The sequence below is a fragment of the Prionailurus bengalensis genome, chromosome A1 (assembly GCF_016509475.1).
Source record: "Prionailurus bengalensis isolate Pbe53 chromosome A1, Fcat_Pben_1.1_paternal_pri, whole genome shotgun sequence".
Taxonomy (NCBI): Eukaryota; Metazoa; Chordata; class Mammalia; order Carnivora; family Felidae; genus Prionailurus; species Prionailurus bengalensis.
The window spans coordinates 2013313-2032307 of record NC_057343.1 but is presented as its reverse complement, the minus strand read 5'-3'; the positions used below and the strand labels follow the sequence as shown (position 1 = coordinate 2032307).

General features: G+C 49.3%; 2 protein-coding genes across 3 annotated transcripts in view; one reads left to right on the top strand and one right to left on the bottom strand.

The window, feature by feature from the left end:
- Positions 1-393: 393 nt before the first annotated feature.
- LOC122496214 (basic proline-rich protein-like) lies at positions 394-8427 on the bottom strand. Its single transcript, XM_043602277.1, has 3 exons — positions 8308-8427; positions 1480-3186; positions 394-583 (listed from the first exon to the last, which is right to left on the bottom strand). Exons 1-2 carry the CDS (start codon positions 8425-8427, stop codon positions 1852-1854), a joined length of 1455 nt encoding a protein of 484 aa, XP_043458212.1. The 3' UTR covers positions 394-583; positions 1480-1851.
- The window catches only part of LATS2 (large tumor suppressor kinase 2), a 72643-nt gene continuing 55884 nt past the window's right edge, over positions 2237-18995 (top strand). The window contains exons 1-2 of one of the 2 annotated variants that reach the window (XM_043574920.1): positions 2237-2412; positions 15138-15708. In XM_043574920.1, the coding sequence (XP_043430855.1) occupies positions 15370-15708 (339 nt within the window). In that variant the 5' untranslated portion in view covers positions 2237-2412; positions 15138-15369. Of the gene's footprint in view, positions 2413-3168; positions 3285-15137; positions 15709-18995 lie in introns of those variants that run through there. The other variant, XM_043574926.1, reaches the window with a different exon arrangement.

Genomic DNA, 18995 nt, shown 5'->3' with positions numbered 1-18995 from the left:
ATATATACACTTATATTATTTTACAAAATTGGATAGTGTACTCTATTATGTCACTACAAGGCTGTCAGCTCCAGCAGGGGATAAATCATGTGGTTTTGCTCTCCATGGTATCCCCAGTGTCTGCTTTTAGCCCATGACTCATAGCAGTACTCAAAAAATAAAAAAACAAAAAACCCAAAGGAATGAATGACTCCACATCAATAAACACATACCCAGAAAAACAATAAACATGACCATTAATCACAATATCCTCCTGCATAGGTGTGTCAGTTTCCCTAAGCAAGCTTCCATTTAGAAACTTACTTGTTTCCACTTTGCTTCCCATATATATTTGAAAATTTTCAAAAGATTTTTTTTCAAAGAAAGGCACAAAGGATAACACAGCACGCATGGTTGAACCTACTTGCCCGGAATCAACACATTTTAAGGTTTTGACAGTTTTGCATCGCTTTTTTAAATACAAGAAGTAACACACTGGAGGTAAAGTTCAAGTCCTCATTCTTCCCTCCTCAGTCTGGTTTCCCTCCTTCCACGTAGGCAACAGCTGTCCTGAATTGGGTGCATCTTCTTGCAGTCTCCACGTCTATACTCATAAAAGTACGGGATTAGTATAGGTTCTGTGGTATTTATTTATGAATATGGTATCATAGTATATATATAGTTCTGCAACTTACTTTTTTCCACTCTCCAATTGAATTCTTTCATTCATCCTTTGAAAAGTATACAGCTAGTTCATTCACTTAGCTCTATTGTCCTGTGAGTATCTACCTTTTATTTTCCCACTATTCCCTATTGCTGGATATTTTACGTTCTTCTGGATTTTTCACTATTGCAAACAATGCTGTAACTAATTACAACATTTTGTAAGGGTTTTTACACATAATTTTAAGGCCCACTAAATTCCTTTTATTTACAATATTTCTTTGACCAAAAAAACATTTTTTAAAAAATTACGTTGACATCTTTGAAGACAGCAAGGGCGGGACCTTAAAACACACGCAAAGAAGAATGTCAACCAGCCCAGCCCGCTGGGGGCCAGGGAGGAAAAAGTAAGGTCGCTGGGGGAGTGAAGAGGTACACAGGTGAGGGCAAAGGGGATGTAATTACGGATTATCCGCGGGGGACTTAACCGCGCAAGATGCCTGGATAGAGTGCGGGATAAGACTGAAAAATAAAATTGAATTGTAAATTGCACCAGAACGGTTTCATTACCAGAGCTCAAAGCGGACAGAAAACAGGAGGGCTGTGTGGGAAGGTCCCCTGGAAGAGCTAAGGCAGAGGCAGGGCTGGAAGCCTAGGTGGCAGGGAGAGAGGCGAGAGCACAGGATGACAGACCGGGGACTGGTAAGGTCGTGAAAAACGTCCGGACACGATGACCTTCGTTACCGTTTCTTTTCAAATTAAAATTTAAAAACTTCCCAAGAGTTTGTTAATGAAAAAGGAAACTGGAGTTGCTTTTACAACGATACTAGTCCCTACCATCACCTGCCGCAGTCTGTGCGTGGCAGGAAGCACGAGCTCACATCTCCGCACAATCCCTGTATATGCCCTGTACCGCATCCAGGGCTCACAAATGGAAAGACAGTCGAGGGGCTGGATTGCAAAAGCCACTTGCTGGTCTACGAGACCATCCACATGGTCTTGAAACACGCGCGTCGTGAGACACTTCCCGCAGACAAAATCGCCACGGCCGTGGGGCTGCACTGAATTCAAACGGATTACATTTGGATACACATCCGGACGTCCTTCTTTAGTACTTGATGCCACGGACAAACGGCCGTCTGTCCTCTTCTGCCCTTAACCCTCAGCAGCTGGCGTCTGTTTGGTAACTCGGTGGCTCCTTCAGGCCTGTTAACTTACTTTCTCCACCAAGGCTGCTCTGAGATGCCTAACGGCGGCTTTAAGGACGGAGTTACCAACTTTCATACCAGCGCAGACGAAGGGGCAGTACTGGAGCCGGGGGCGGGTGACAGAGCGGCAGAAAGGTCCGCGAGCGCCGGCGGGGAGGCCGCGGGCAGGTGGCGGCGGGCTGGGGCGGCCGCGACCGGGAGGCAGGAAGCGGCGGCGGGGCGGAGCGGGGCGGGGCGGGCCGGCCGCCGAGCAGCCAGGGCCGCAGGCGCCCCGCCCGGGCTGGTATGCGGCCGAGAGTGACGCGGGAGGCGGGGTCACGTGACGCCCGTGGAATGCCAACAATGTAGCGAATGTCCCACTTGGGTCTGCGCGCTGGAACCTCGGCGTGAGCGCCCCGGGAAGATGGAGCAGCCGCCGCCCGCGTCGCCGCCGCCCGGGGCTCCCCCGTCCCCGCGGGGCCAACAGCAGCAGCTCCAGCCACCGGCGCCCGGTCCCCCGGCGCGCGAGGCCCCGGAGCCGCGGGCGAGGACGCCCCGGAGGGTGTAGACCGCGCCCCAGGAGGTGAAGGGGCAGGGGCGGGGGGCGTGCGGCCAGGGGCCGCGGCGGGGCGGCTGGAAGTTTCCGCGGGCCGGCGGGGCCCTGGGGCTCCCCGCGCCCGCCCTCGGGCCGCCGCGGGCCGCGGCTCCGGGAGGGGCGCCCGACTCGGCGGGGCGGCCGGGCCGAGGGGCGGGGAGCGGGGCGGCCGAGGAAGTTTGTCCCGAGCGAAGCCCTGCGCCCTGCCCGCCCCCCCACCACTCCCCCGCCACGGCCCCCGCCCGGCCCGGGCCCGGAGCCGCCTCCGCTGGCGGCGCGTCGTCGCGGGCCGTCCGGCGTCCGCGGGGCCGGGCAAGTTGGGAGCGAGCGCCCGGCCGGCGGGGCTGCGCCGCTTTGTTGTGCGCCGGGCGGCGGCGGCGGCGGCGGCGGCGGCCGCCGGGCTCCCGGCGGGGCAGGGGCGGCCCCGGGGGGAGCTGGGCTTTTATCCCCAGGCCGGGCCGGGCGCGGCCGCGCGGCCCGACAGCGCCGGGATCCCGCGTGCACCGCGCCGCCGTCTACGGGGGCCGCGCCGTCGTCCCTGCACAGGCCTCGGCGTCGTGGCCTCGCGGGCCGTGCGCCCGTCCCCCCACCCTCCTCCCAGCGGGCCGCGCCGCCCGCACGGCCCCCGGCGACGCCCGGCCGGCGCGCGCCCCGACCTCTCCGAGTGTGCCTCCGGGTCCTCGCGGGTCGCAGCCCGAGCTTCAGGGGCGCCTTCTCGGCCGCGAGAGCGGCGGCCGTTGCATAACACGCCTTTCCTGCGCCCTAGTTTAGCCGACTTTCTGGAGCTCGTCTTTTCTGATGCAACCTCACGTGCAGTTGGCTCCCCTGCCGGACCCCGGAGGTGCGGATTCTGAGTTAAGGCGAGTTTTGCCAGTCGCTTCTGCGCAAGCCTGCCTTCGGAACTTCTGGAAGAGCATCTCCCTCGGGGTGAAGTCTGGCGCGCGGGGTTGGGCGGGAGTGTCAGCCTGGAGCAAACCTGTAGTTTGTTGATGCCGGGTCCCCAGTGCCCCGGGGGGGCGGGGGGGAGGAGGGGAAGGCCGGTCCCCGAAGGAGGTGAAACTCACCTGACGGCGCGGGGGGCCCCGGTGTTGGAGGGCTGCTGGCCACCTGATCTGAGCCCTTCGAATTAGAAGGGTTTTTTTTCTTCTTGCAAGCGTAACGGTGAAAGTACCCTTTATTTGTAGCTTTGTGATGACAAAATGTTAAACAAGAACTTTTACATTTTCGCACCATGTAGGATATAAGTGAGCGTGCTCTCAATATAGTAGTAATCCAGACTTTTAAAAAATCGTTTAATAGTGCTGTTAAGCAGAGACTATGAGTTTGCAGATAAAAATTCAGGGGCCAAAGAACGCGTTTCCCAAAGTATTCGGCACATACGTTACATTTTTACAGGAATGTTTACCCACATTTTACTAAGAAACTTAAATATACTGAAATTTGACATGAAAGGCACAAAACGTGTGTTGTCTTTGTACAAGTGTTCGGTTTAAACTTAAAGTTTAGTAGATGAGGGGCCTTCCTTTAACAATGGCTTATTGTTAGGAAATTTGTATAAGTACATCTTGGTCCATATATTTAGTTGAATCTCAGGGTAAATCCCTCCACGATGGACCACCGATTTTGAGGGCTAAGTCAAGAGACTAAGAGGCTTTGTATCTTTTAATTTTTTGTTTAGCGGCTGTTGTAGTAAGGTAGTAACAACAATCTTACAAAACAAGAATGCAGAGACTGTTTAAGAAAGTCTGTTTTAAATTATAATTAACAAGACACTACGTTATTCAGCGTCTCATAAAATTTAGACTCATTATCCAGGTATATAGAACACTGTTTCATGAATACACCAGCATTCCTTTGAAATTAAAATTGCCGAACATTTAATAAGTCTCCAAATGTCAAGCTGTTTAAGATAGTATCTGCAGAAGACATCACACAAAATTATTAAGCTCAATTACTAGAATCATGAAATTTTAGAATTGGAAAAGATTCTACTAGCCTCTGCATCTAGTTGGAAATGGTTTTGACCTGAGTGTATATTGGAATTCTACATGTTTCTTTCCGTAGCAAATCACAGGGTTGATGGGAGGGACTTTCCTTTGGTGGGAGGGGAGTGTTTCTACAATACTACGACTTGTTATTTTAAATGCTGTGTTGTAAATAGCCAGCCCTAGGCTCCTAGATCCCACTATTCTGGTGTGTGTGGGGTGGGGGGAAGGTGTTGAAGCTGATAAATTCGCCACAAACACTGGGTAGGATTTGGAAAGCTTGGGGGAGGGGGGGCGTTCTGCTTTGTATTGGAAAAACCAGACCAACACAGTTTTCGAAAAGCCGTTTTTATATTTTATTTCATGGTGATGATGTAAAACTTCTCAACAGTATTCCTTCCTGACCTCTAAAAAATGGCTTGAAGAAATACAGAAGAGAACTCGGCGCATTTAATTTGTCTTGACTGTAAATCTGTTTAAGAAGGAGCAAGATAATCCCGATCGGCAGAATGAAGGGGTCGGGCTTGATAATCCCTAAAGTGACTGACTTCCAGCTGAAAAAAGTCTCTGAATCTCCTTCCTTTTTAAAAAAGCCTATTGCTCAGTAATTCCTCTGGACAGATCTGGGCCTCTGTGGCACAAGTCCAGGGGTCACCGCTCCTATTGGATGTCGGGTGGATGATGCTCTAGGAAGCAGGCCATTATTACACACGGCGCCTTTGAACGGCTCCTGGTATTTGACGGTGGCCCTGCTTGGACCACCAGTTTCATTAAGTGTTAGCTATTCTCTCAGGATTGTTTTTTTTTAACCGACTGTTACTCGATTTATCGTTTCATTTGGAACTATTATTCAAACGGGTTAATAGTGGAAATAAAGATAATGTTGGTGATACTAAAATTAGGACAGAAATTTGACATTGCTGAATGTTGGCCGGTCACCACATGAAAACAAAACCTTATGTTGCTTGCCATCTAGACCATGGCCACCTAATGGTGACAAGCAGTTTTTTTAAGCTAATTAAATACTTCTCGCTCATGTGCTAACGTTTGACATTCAGAGGAATTTCTCTGGAAGACAAGTGAAACATCTCGTATTTTGTAGCAGTGGTGTAAGTTTATGGACAGCTAGTTATTGTTATATTTTGGCATAGTGTAGATTCTGTAGCCTCTAAGTTAGCAAGGATGGCAAAGATCTTACGGATGTAAGCTGGCTTTTGACTGGAGTGGGCCTTGGTTGGAGTATTGGCCTCCCTGCCTCCAGGCAGTTTTCCTGATTAGGAATGCTAAGGACCAGCGGGTTCCATTACTAATTAACCTCATCCTACCTCAGGAGTCTCACTCCTGTGTTTTCATTAAATGTACCCAGACGGTACCTGCCCCCTCCCCGACACTGTCTGCCTGTTCATCTTTCTCTTGTATGTTTGAGCCTTTTCACAGGAAGTTCCAGGCTCTAAGAATAGCTTCACACTTCCTTCATCAAATCATAGCCCTTTAGCCTTTCCAGTTTTGCTGAAATGATCCTTTCTGTAACAGATTTTTCCCAAACAGGCACATGTACTCGGATTCTTTGCACAGTCACAGTGTTACCTCTGTCCATAGCAGGGGCTCTCAGATGGGATGGGTGTCCTGACTCCCTAGCTGGCGTATGTCTGAAATTTGGAGGGGGAGGAAGCAGGGCCTTCCCAAAGATTGAAAACCCTTGCTCGGGTATGGAGTTGAAGATAAGGAGACCCATCCTGTACAGCTTCTTGCTTGCTGTTAGGAATGCTGCAAATAACGGATAATAAATTTATCTACAACCTGGTCACTTGAGTAATCTTGAGTACAGACTTCTGTGGTTCCATTTTTTTTTTTATGCCGTTGCTCATAATGCATACATACGTATCCTACAGATATCGGGTGCAGAACTGTAGAGAATGTGATGGTTTGTTTTTCTTCTAGATAGTAAGCTTATTTAGAGGTGAGACCTTGTTCCATCTGGGTGAGACCTCATAATATCCAGCAAAGTTTTTGGCACACCTATGGCACTTCTCAGCCCACTACAGCCTTGTGATGGCACTGTTTTGGGGGGGAGTTTTCCTGGCTCCCCAGAGGAATGTAATCCTTGATTTCCTCCAAGACCCTCGTTATGAGGGGTATGGCCCCCGTTGTGTGGTTTCCTGGCCTGGACACAATGGAGAGGCCCATCAGCGTGGTGGCTTGTGATTCTGACGTTCAGCATCTGGCCGGAGGCCTGGCCCGGCCGCCTGATGTAGTTCCAGCTTTGCTAGTTCATTATGGGAAGGATATGATTTCAATTATAAGTGGAATTTTAGTCCCAAGAAATACCATTTTTTAAAAAATGCCAATGTTTATCATTAGTGTGGGTCCTGAGAGACGTGGGTCTGGTGGATTCCGTGGTTGGTGCTTGATAGGCGTTAAGCAACCAGTGTGGGTCTACGAAGCACTAAGAAATCAGAGTAAAGGTTCGTGAACACCTTTAGCACTTTCCAGGATCGGGATTGGGGTTGCTGGCGCCAAATTAACAGACGCTTCAGATAATCGCTCGTAACAGTTTTCTGTGAGCCACCTGTGCTGAAGTAGTCGTCTCAGCTCCAGGTTTGAAAATGAGGAGTTTTTGTTTTGTGGGTTGTGCTGTGGTTTCGAAATTCTGGGGTCTTATAGTTTCTTTGAAAGCATGTTCAAATCGATTGATGATACCAAACAAGTTTCTAAAACCAGACCTACCTTGCCTGGTACCCTCATTTCTTAAAACCCGTGTCCACGAGGCCGTAGGGTCGTCGTGTTTAGGAAATTCTTGATGAAAGGACTGATTAAAATGATATGGCGGTGTGTCAGAGGAACTAATTTCCAGCTGCAGTCTTAGTTTAGTGAGTATTCCCACGAAAAATTCTTTCCTAAGTTCATAATTTGGCCATGAAATCGATTGTCTTCAAACTAAAACCTAAAATACAAGGTCTCAGGCTGCGAAAATCCTTTCGCTCTTTATGAGACTGAAGGAAAGTTTCCTGCTTTCCAGATTGTTCAGGCAGGAACACAGTTTACCCAGAGGTGCTGTTTTACATATTGGCCTGCGGAGACAGGACGGTGCCCGTGGCGGCCGCAGGGCCAGCGCTTGCTGTAAGACGACGGTGGAAGATGGAAAGAACACGAGAAGAGTGGGTGCTGCCCTCCTTCCCTGCCGCGCGGAGGGGCTCTCCTGGGTGGTGGCTTTATGGGGTGTCACCGAGTCATTCTTGCCACTTCTCTGTAGTTTGAAAATTTTCATAATAAGCTGTTGAGGGGCAAACAAGAAGAAAAGAAACCAAGACCTCTGATCAGATTCTGTTTAAGGGTTCATCCACTTGGTGTTTTTCGGCTCAGGAATAAATTCAGACGGCAACACAGAAATGCTGGTCTCACCTGTGCTGCTGGTTGGCTTTATAACTGGGATGTCTGTGGGAAACTCGAGTGCCTAAAGCTGCCAAGTGTCTTAGGAGCATGGCTTTGCAGAAGCTGTTCCCTGTCATGTGTTTCAGCGTCCTGGTGGCAGGGGTGACAGTGGGGGTGACGGGGGGGGGTGGTCAGCATCCTGGCGGCAGGGGTGACAGTGGGGGTGACGGTCAGCATCCTGGCGGTGGCGGGGGGGGGGGGGGGGTGGTGCCCTTGCATGGGCGTGCGTGCCATCGGCAGATTAGACTTCACTCCGGGAGGGGACTTTGCCCTCCTGTCAGCTCCCCATCCTGAGGTCCAGTCTCTGCATGTGTAGCTGTGTTTAGAAAGGGAACCATTCTTCAAACGCTAGTTAGTTAAACGTGAATCGTTAGATGGTTTTTCCCCATTTTTTATGAAAGTGAATTGTACATAGTACGTGTCATTTTAGCCACTCACGAGTGTATAATTCAGCTGCATGAGGTACATTCACGTTGTTCTTGGAATCGTCACCCCCGTCTGCCCTCCAGGCTTTTTCATCATCCATACAAACACTCTCCGCACTAGACGGTAGTTCCCCATTGCCCTGGGCCCTGGTCATCTCCATTTCCGCTTTGTCTCTCTCAGGTTGCCTGTTCTAGATGCCTCATGTAAGCAGAATGATGCAGTGTGTGTCCTCCTGTGTCTGGCTTATTTCACTTAGCATGATGTTCTCACGGTCCAGCCATATAGTGGCCTGTGTCACAGCTGCGTTCCTGTTCTTGGCTGACTGACGGACTGTAGTTGTGTGACTTTGATCATAGTTATGTGTGAGCTTCACTCGGGGATGTTTCGTTTGGGCCGCGTCTTAAGTCCCAGGGCAGAGCTCTGCTGTTTCCTGGGGGCCTCCCGTGTGCACCGCCTTGTGCCAGCCGTGTTCCTGCACTGCCTGTACCCCACCGCAGGTGCTCCTGTCCCCCGGAGCCTCCCGGGGAGGTGACTCCAGAGGAGTCCCACACTATACGCTGTGATGGCACTGTGGGAAGGCTGGGAGTGGACAGCAGGGTCTCTGAGATTGGGTGGGCAGGAAGGTCCTTCTGCGGAGGGGAGTTTTAAGCTGAGAATTCTGGGAGGCATAAGTGAATCGGGCCGGGAATGGTATTTGTTCCTAGCAGAGACAACGGTCTTGCCAGGCTCCAGAAGGAAGGAAGAATTTGTTGCTTTTAAGTTGCCCAGAGTCCTACAGATTGAACCGGATTCTGGCTGGTCGGGAAGCAGTCGGCTTCTCGAAACTCATGTACAGCTCAGAACTGAACATCCTGGGCCCGGCTGAAGGCATGTGTTTTAAACATGAAGTCAAATGACTTAAGTTTTTCTCTCTCTCTGCTTTTCTTTTTTTTTTTTTTTAATTTTTTTTAACATTTATTTATTTTTGAGACAGAGAGAGACAGAGCATGAATGGGGGAGGGGCAGAGAGAGAGGGAGACACGGAATCGGAAACAGGCTCCAGGCTCTGAGCCATCAGCCCAGAGCCCGACTCGGGGCTCGAACTCACGGACCGTGAGATCCGTGACCTGAGCTGAAGTCGGACGCTCAACCGACTGAGCCACCCAGGTGCCCCTTTTTTTTTTCTTTAACAAGGAAGATACTTTAACTTTTGAAGCACGGTTATCGAATATTTAAAGAGGAGGCACACGGAGTGAGCATGAAATACCCGTGTTTCTACATTCAGTTTGGTGCCTTTTCCACTGAGCCCGTCTGCAGTTTGCCCTGGTGTGGTCTCTTGACTTGATTAAAGCCGTTTTTACTGATTCTGAGTCCTGAACTTATTAGTAACTCTAATAATTGGCCAGGGTGTTGTGCGTTACAGAGGAGAGTGATGTCACAGGCGGCTTCACCTGTGATCTCCCGAGCAGCCCTGTCAAGGAGACAGAGGGAGGCTTGTTGCCCAGCCGGAAACCGAAGCTCCAAGAGGGGAAGTGTTGGCCCAGCTCACGGAGCCAAGTGCCAGAGCTGGGGGCGGGAGCCCGGCTTCTCACCTCCAGCTGCTGTTTCCTTTGCACCGAACGGCAGTCTTCTGAATCAGCCTCCCCCAGACGTGTCCTCACTTCCCGATAACTGCCCTCCTCCATCCCCACCGAGGCTGCTTTCTGGACGGTGCTCCCTGTGCCGACGGTTGTCGTGGCTCAGAGGACGGTACTGCCATCAGCTCTGGTTTCCAGACCAAAAACCTGGCCGCCTCTTCCAGAGCAGTCCTCTGGTGAACGTCACCAACCCTGACAGGTTCTGGTTCTTAGCTGCTGTTGAACCCATCCACTTCTCTCCGTTCTCCGGCTGCTATTCTGTTTCAGATCCCCATAATTCTTTGGGAAGACTTTTATTGTCACAGTAGGTAAGTAACCAATCCTCGCCTCTGTCTCCCATCTTAGACTCTGAGCGCCTTAAAGTCAGAGGCTTGTCATTATTTTCTGCTTCCCTAAGACCTAGTAACAGGACCGCCTTGGGTGAGTGTTCATGTTGTGCACGGTTCAAGGGCCTTGCACGTAAAAGGGCATGCCTCACGTCGTGTAAGTGCTCACTTCCGTGAGGGCGTGTGCAGCCTGTGTGCAGACTCTGGGCCGCTTGCAGATTACCTGAGCAGCAGCGGGGAGTTACCTGCCCGGATAAAGTCACGTGACGCACACGATACGCACATATTCTGGACAGTACGTACGATCACATCTCTCCTCTGTCACCTGCCTTGAAGAACCACCCTCCTTGTGGTTCAGACTTTACCTGCCCCCCTCACCCGGGGTGTGTGATAGATCGTGACATGTGGCCTCAGTATGTTTAAGAGCGAGCCAGGCCACTGTCCCCAGAGCTCTGGAAAGCTCCCAGGGCAGGAGTTGCTCGCGTTGTACGACAATACAGTCGCAAAGAACTTACTTGACGAAGGGGCATCTTTTTATAGCCCCGCAAAGGTACCGCATGAACCACCAAGGCTCTGCCCGCAACTGCGCAAAGTACTTGGTAGGGCGGTGGGAGCAGTGTCGTAGAGCGGGCCGCGGACTCAGCACCTCAGATCTGGGGCCGGGGCCGTGGGGGCTCAGCAGCCTTAAGGCAGCAGCACAGTTTGCCGCAGCTCCAGACCGGGACCGACCCACGTGTCCTGTGGTGGCAGAGTGGATGGCCAGGATGTTCACACAATGGAACACGACACGGCAGTGAAAAAGTGGCCCTCTTGCTGCATACCGGGTGTGTGAATAGCCAAACGGTGTTGGCCCAGATAAGCTGGACAAAGAGTACGGAGCGTGGAATGCCACGGACATGAAGTTCACAAACTGGCCAGGCTGATCCTTGGTGCTGGAAGTCGTGACCGCGGTTCCCCTTGAAGCGTGGGTCTGTGGGAGGCTGGGGGCTTCTGGAGTTGTCATGACAACACTCCTTGATCTGAATGCTACGCATCAGGGTGTGTTCTCTGTGAACGTTCGTCGATCTTACGAGTTGTTTAGCTTAAGAAGTGATGTCAAACTTTACTCCCGCCCCAAACAAAGCCTTACTTCTTCCCCAGCTTTCAGCAGCTTTCCGTTTTTTTCCCTAAGTTTTATCATTTTGGGAGAGAGTGGGGGAGGGGCAGAGAGAGAGAATCTCAAGCAGGCTCTACGGTATCAGCACGGAGCCTGACGTGGGGCTCCGTCCCACAATCCACGAGGTCGTGACCTGAAGCCAAGAGCCGGACGCTTCACTGACCGAGCCACCCGGGAGCCCCAGCTTCCCATTTTGAAAGTAAATTCAAAGGTGGTGGCTCTTAAGCCTCGGGACCAGCCAGGGCCTCCCTCACCTGCGTCTGGCTCCCCCCTTCCCTCTGCCCGTGTGGCTGGGCAGAGAGGGCGCCTTGGTTTGGCTTTCTCACGGCTCCTTTTTCCTCAGTCTGGACCATCTCTGGCGGCCCTTGCCCTTCTTGGCTGAGTGCAAAACACCTGGTACCTTCTCCTCACTCTGCTAATAGCGCCTGAAGGTAAAATGAGGCTTATTACAGACCGCTGCTCCCTAAGACATGCCGGGTGGGCGGGATACGAGCTCTCCGTTCACTCACCTAACTGCTCTCTTTCGTGGACAGTCACGAGCTGCGGAAGTGTCCCACCTGCTGGTGGCTCTGTTGATGTCTTCAAGCCCTGACACCTGGCCAAGGTGTAGCTAGCTCCGAGCCCTCTTCTCCTCCCTCCCTGCGGTTGCTGCCTCTCACCCAGGCTTTCTTCGTCTACCTGGTGTGTGTGGTTGTCCCTTCCAGTTAGATTCCAGACTCAGTTCTTTAAAAGGGCACTTCTGGCCGTGTCCCTCCCGAGCTCAACCACAGACGACAGTTTGCCACCATCTGCAAGGAGTGCAGACAGCGTGTCCGTGCAGGTCCTTCAGATGGAGCCCTGTGCACCTCCAGGGTCTCAAGCCTCCATCACCCTCCAGGAAAAGCCTCCACCCAGACGTGAATGGGAGGGCGGGGCCTGCACACTTCTGTCCCTCTGCTCCCTCGCGAATGCTGTTCCCTCTGGCTGGAGTTCCATTCCTCCCTACACTCAGACCCAGTTGTCTCTGCTTCAGAGCTTTTTTCTGGCTTTCTCCTTTATTCACCCATTTCTTACATGGTTTCTTTTTTTTCTCCTTTGGGCATCTCTTGTCCTTTGAAGCTGTTTATTTGGCTCCCTCACCCTCACCTTGCCGAGGCGGAGTTTTGTTCTTGTTTGTCCCAGCGCTGCCTGAGAGTTAGTAGGCTTTGGATGAATGTTTGCCAGGTGGGCAAGTGGGCGGATGGCACAGAGATGAGTCGGTGGCAGAGGAAGCTTGAGTGCATTTCGACTGCGAAGAAACCCTCCCTGATTATGCGTTGTGAGAAGATAGTATGATTTACGTCTTCCGTATTTTAGTTTTCAAAGAAAGGGTAAGAAGACCCTAGAGATGGGAAACAAAGTGATCTGTGTAAATTCCCGCAGGAAAAGAGCTAAGTCTCCTGCCTGTCCTCAGACATATCGAATCACTCAGGACCCTCCGTACGTGCTTGGCAGCTCCCTGAGAACCTCTCTATTTTTGCTGGAACGGGAGCCCCTGGTTTTAGAAAGTTAGGTATTTCAAAACAGATGCTTAGACCACGAAGTCACTGAAAATGAGTGTGGTTACAGTATGCCCCATTTTACACCAATTAAGCAGAGCTCTGGGTTTCTGGCTCCCTGCCAACACTCTGGTCCAGGCCCTGGGGAAATCTCAGCAGTTCTTGGATCTGACTGTTCACTGTCTGCAGAGTCTTACAACAGTCGTGTCAGGGACTGCTGTGTTAAATGTTGTGGATCAGAATATGAATTCCATGTTGGGAAATGTGTTGAGTCTGGTTCTTCGTAAATAGACTCTTCCCTCAGTTTTGTTGAGAAAGTGGTAGGACTTTTCAGACCTTCCACCTTCCCACCTGTAAGAAAAGAATAGTAATTTTGATGTCGTTTCTTTTTTTTTTTTTTTTTTTTTTTTTTAAATTTTTTTTTTTTTTTTTCAACGTTTATTTATTTTTGGGACAGAGAGAGACAGAGCATGAACGGGGGAGGGGCAGAGAGAGAGGGAGACACAGAGTCGGAAACAGGCTCCAGGCTCTGAGCCATCAGCCCAGAGCCCGACGCGGGGCTCGAACTCGCGCACCGCGAGATCGTGACCTGGCTGAAGTCGGACGCTTAACCGACTGCGCCACCCAGGCGCCCCTGATGTCGTTTCTTCAGGTTTGCGGCCATGTGTGGTTATGAGGTAGATCTACATAAGTAAATTCACATAGAACCCGCAGAGCCCAGCACATAGTAGATCCCGGAGAAATCTTGGCCGTCAGTTCTTCTTCGACGTGAAAGTGTCTGTGAAGCAGACTTCCGTTTTACAGTTCCAAAATTCCTCGCTGAAACAAAAAGTTCACATCCCGCTGCTCCTTTCCCTTTAAAGGGTGCTCAGTTTTTCTTTGCTGATTAAAATGCAAAATGCTTGTCCTTTACAGTTTGCTCCCCGAGTCCTATGGGCCAAAAGGAGTGGAAGGAGGGAGCGGGCCCCCGGAACTTGGGGTGTGAGCCCAGCGGCCGCGCAGGCCTTCGCTTTTGCCGCCGTGGGCACCCGCGCGCGGGTCGCGAGAGCTGACGACGTAAGCCGGACTCCCACGAGTGGCAGACGGCGCGGTTCCCCCAAGACTGGCTGTGCCGCCAGTGCTACGGAGCCAGACGCATGCGCGCTCTTTCTCGCCGCCCCCCACCGCCCTCTTGCCAGGCTTCGTGCGGTGCCTCGCACGGGGAGTTAGAGGACTCGCTCAAGGTCACCCAGCCGGCAAGTGGCTTGAGCTAGATCCTGCTTCCGGGGGAGCTGGCTGCCAAGGGCAGCATCTTGTTTTCCGAATGCACCAACAACGGAGTATTCAGCCAATTAGGCCTGGGGTGGGTCTCGTTCACTACCGGCAATGGCTTTGGGGTCTCTGGCTCTGCGCGTGGGGGCCGTTTCTGTGCTCAAGTGTGCTAGGCGATCCGCACGGATCACCTTTACTGGTACAGCCGCTTGTCGGTACCGTCGCGGTGCGCTCTGAGAACGGAATCACGCACGTGATTTTACCAGTCCCCGTCCGCGTAAGGATCAGTGTCTCCAAGAAACATATTTTTATTTTGGTATTTAGGTCAAAATGCTGGTAAGAAGGTGGCCATTTTATAAAACAACCCAGGGAGTTGTTACCTTCAAAGTCTCATAACACATTGTGTTAGAACTTCTTTCACTTGCGATATAGGACACTTTTAATGTGACAAGTTTGTGGCGTCTTTCCGGAAGTCTGGGAGGGCTTTAGACGGCAAACTTTGCAAAGACATGGAAGGACCACAGGTGCAGGTCGGGGGAAGGGTTAGTAAAGCCACAGAGATAAGAGACAAAGGTGTGTGCTGCGAACTGAGTGGCTATTAGGAACAAGCCAGAAATCCAAGACCTCAGGTGGAAGGTTTAACCCTAAACACTCAAGCTGCAAGTTTCAAAGTGAAATTATATTATAATGAAGTATTTCGAGTGAACGATCCGTTAATACTACTTACTGTTCTTACTCTGAGGTGAATATTTGTAAGTAATATGAGCTTGTGGAGATTTACTTTATTACAGATTACATGTTACAGGAAACATCTTGGGACAGCCCTAGATGTCATGGGCGCCGACTAGAGCTGAACAGTATTTTTATCATTTCTGAGAGGTGATGTGTTCTTTCTTAATCCTTTCAAGTGGAATATTTTCAAGATCATTGCCCGTTTCTGAAAAGTATTGTCAACAGTATGTGAGGACCATCAATGAGTATGTTCTTTCCATTTTCTTTTTCAGATAGTGATGATCTTCGGAATGAAGTCTCTGGAAAATTTTAGGTTCTCCATAGGAACTACAAATATTGAAGGAAAGAAAATTTTCAAAAGGAAATTGTTTTGAAAGTATGTTTACAACTAACTGATACTGTTGACAGTTTTTTTTTCTTTTTTCTTCTTCTTTTTTTTTTTTTTTTTAATAATAAAACACTTTAAGAAGATTGTATTTATGGTAAAAGGAAACTGGACTAACAATGAGGCCAAAGACTTTTCCTGCCACGACTTATTCTGGAAACAGCCGCCAGCGACTGCAGGAGATCCGAGAGGGCTTAAAGCAGCCGTCCAAGTCTTCCGCTCAGGGCCTGCCGGTGGGACCAAACAGTGACGCTCCCCTGGCTGCCAAAGTCCTGGGGGGCAAGGATGCTGCCCGGCAGCAGCAGACGAGAGCCACCCCGAAGTTCGGACCTTACCAGAAAGCCCTGAGAGAAATCAGATACTCCCTGTTGCCTTTCGCTAATGAATCGGGCACTTCCGCAGCTGCAGAAGTAAACCGGCAGATGCTGCAGGAATTGGTGAACGCGGGATGCGACCAGGTGGGTGCACCCGAGGCTCCCGTGGGGGCAGTTACAGTAAGCCAGCCGTCGGAGCACAGTGGAGGCAGCCAAAGGTCCTGCGGCCGCCCCTCCAAGGCCCCGACTTAGCTACTAAGAAAAGCGTTTCCAGGCCAAAATCCAAGGCCCTTGCGGTGTGCCATTGTATTGTTTTCCACCTTCTCTCCAGAAGGGTCTCTTGGCTGCTTTTCCTTTTCACGCAGGATCCAGACACTTGTGAACTCTACTGCAGTCGTACCACGTGCATTCTCGGTTCTGTCCGTGTAAAGGGGTGAAGGGCTTTCACACTTGCCCTTTCTTTGGGGTTTATTTGGGCTTATTCGGAACGGTCATGGGGAAGACACTGGCTTCCCTTGTTTTTGGTCTGTGCATTTTTTTACTTAGTGAAGGGGAAGGTTGATTAACATGAGTTGGCTCTTCTTAGACTCTGTTTTCTCCTGCTGTGTATACTGGTAGAGGAGATGTGGCTATGTTAGGGAAGTGAGCAGGCTTGAGACGTCATCAGACTGGTGGCAACACGTGTGGTCTGACTGTTCGGTTGCTTAAGAATAAGAGACACCTTAATAAGGAAGGAGGTGGTACCAATAACATAGAAGCACACAACTGACAGCTATGCATTTATGATCCTGTCGTGATTGGTATAGCTACGTAAAACCCAGGTTGAGGGGCAGGACCATGTAAAATGGAACTCGTGTCCGGCCAGGTAAAAATGTCTTTAGTAAAATGGAACTGGTAAAAACGTAATTGCCTTCTAAAGGGACGTCTGAAGGCTAATGCTTTGTTACCATCTGTCATCTTAAAAGTCACAGTTGCATGAAAATGGAAATAAGCTAGGCATTTTTGCTGCCTTGGAAAGTTAGTAAGATTTCATGCTCAAAGCATATCAAGATGGCTTGAGCACTTTTAGTTTCTTAGAAATAACCTAATTACCTACTCCTGGCCTCACAGTCACAGGAAAAGGCTAACAATGCCCTCTTATTTCCAAAAGCAATCTCAGCCTTCTGGTTGCAGGTGATTACCATAGAACTGAGCTAGAGAATTTACATTTTTCAGATGATATGTTTGTGAAACTAATCGTGCTATTTTGCAGGGCACTTCCTTGACACTTTGGGATATACTGGGATTAACTTGTGTAAAGCAAGCATTGTTGAGTTGAAAGTTGCTTTTATAAAGCACAGGATCATGAATAATGTGGTGCCGAGTGTTTTAGCCGTGGAAGCTGACAGCAGAGGCATGACCTTTCTCATTGTGAAAATATGAAGTTAAACACGCTGCCAAGTGCTATCCCCTGACAAACAGAACTTGATGGTTTTGAAAGTAGGAAGGAGCAGTCCTGGGGAAATACCAGTAAGATCGCAGAGACTTCTGAAACCCAACAGCAAAGCCTAAAATCTTCTGTAAATCGCTTGCAAACAAAAGAGGTAATCAGAGCAGGGTGTTCTTTGCAGTTGTGTTTCAGCTGTGCTAAAAAGAAACAAGTGAAGCAAATAATCCAAAATACAGGTGGGATCTCATTATGGCAGAATCCATTAGTGATAATTACAGTGCAAGAAATAATGGAGCCGGTGCTGTATCCAAGACAGTAAAATACAAATACAGTAAAATTAAGGATCGTGACACCAGTGAAGTTCCCATCAACATTTAATTTATGTTAATTGCTGGCAGAAAGGACTCCATTTGCCGTATTTAATGCTCCTGAAAGAATTCAATCACTTCAGTGTGTAGTGTTACTTTGTAAAGTAAAACAGTTCTGCCTTCACCCTCACAGTCCACTTTGGACCGTTTTTTGGTCTGTATACAGGATGCGTTTTGCTTTTAGAGAATTGCGGTCAGAAAGTCCTGACGGGAACCCAAGTAGCATGCGTGGAAAGGATCAACAGTAGCTCTAGAGTTCGCTCTCCCATAGCTCAGATGACCAGATCCAGTGTAATAGGCACAGAGACCTCTAGTGTTGCAGCTTTCCTTTTTCCTTTGTCTCCTACTATATTGCCTTTTAATGTAGGTTCAGTTATGTTCTCTTGTATTTTGAGTTTAAGTGTCATTTTTAGTCCTAATATTAATCAGAATGGCAGTAAACTCCAGGTTTTCCCGAGGTCTTACACACTTTTATATGCACCATTTTATCCATCGTATATGCATGCGCACACATTTTTCCCCATTTTACTTGACCTGAGACTAACTGGAAATATTTGCCCGAATGTTTATAAGGGAGTGTTTTCTTTTAGGCTTTTCGTAATAAAACAAAATTTACATAAGAGAAGTACATGATTCCTAAGTGTACAGCTGGGTGAATTTCACCCAGTGAATTACACCCGTGTAACTAGCATGTACTGGGTATATATTTAAAAAAATTATTCTTTAAATTTAAGTTATCTCTGCACCCAACGTGGGGCTCAAACTCACGATCCCAAGAGCAAGAGTCGCATGCCAGCCAGGCGCTCCTGGGTATGTTTTTAATTGAAATATCTTTAAATAGAAATTTCTAGAAAAAGACTAAGTATTTTCTGTGTAATGATATAGTGTATATGTCAAATGATAGTGTCTAAAATATTTCACACATACATGACTAAAGGCTCATGAAAATTTCTATACAAAAAAAGGCCAATCGATTAATATTACTTATGCAAGGAGCTGTTCTTTTTTTCTTTTTCTTTTTTTTTTTAGAGAGAGAACACGAGCAGGGGAGGGGGGAGCAAGAGAGAATCTCAAGCAGGCTTCACTCTCAGCACAGAATCCGACGAGGAACTTGATCTCAGGACCCTGGGATTATGACCTGAGCTGAAATTAAGAGTGGATGCTCAATTGACTAAGCCACCCTGGCGCCCCTGTTCTTTAACTATAGATTTAAGGGGTGCCGGGGTGGCTCAGTTCGTTAAGCATCGGCCTCTTGATTCTAGCTCAGGTGATGATCCCAGGGTCTTGGGACTGAGCCTCTCTCCCTCTCCTTCTGCCCCTCCCCTGCTTGCACACAAATGCTCTCTTTCTCTCTCTCTAGAAACAAATCAATTTAGATTTAAGGAATTGTAAAGATAAGTTTTTTGGTTATGAGTGTCATGTTTTGTATCATTGGATACTTTTAATATTGGCATTGGTAATTAAATTTAGCATTTACTTTATCTTATAAAATTTAGTTTCAGTTTTTCTTGTACTCTTAATGGTTTCAAGTGATGATATGTATTTTTTTAATATGAAATTTATTGTCAAATTGGTTTCCATACAACACCCAGTGCTCATCCCAACAGGTGCCCTCCTCAATGCCCGTCACCCAC

Excerpts from the sequence above, each read along its gene's own strand:
- LOC122496214 (XM_043602277.1), bottom strand. The coding sequence starts at position 8,427 with ATGGAGATGACCAGGGCCCAGGGCAATGGGGAACTACCGTCTAGTGCG. Across the intron at positions 3,187-8,307 it reads ATTCCAAGAACAACGTGAAT|GGCGCAGGAAAGGCGTGTTA; the intron begins GTACCTCATGCA and ends CGGCTAAACTAG.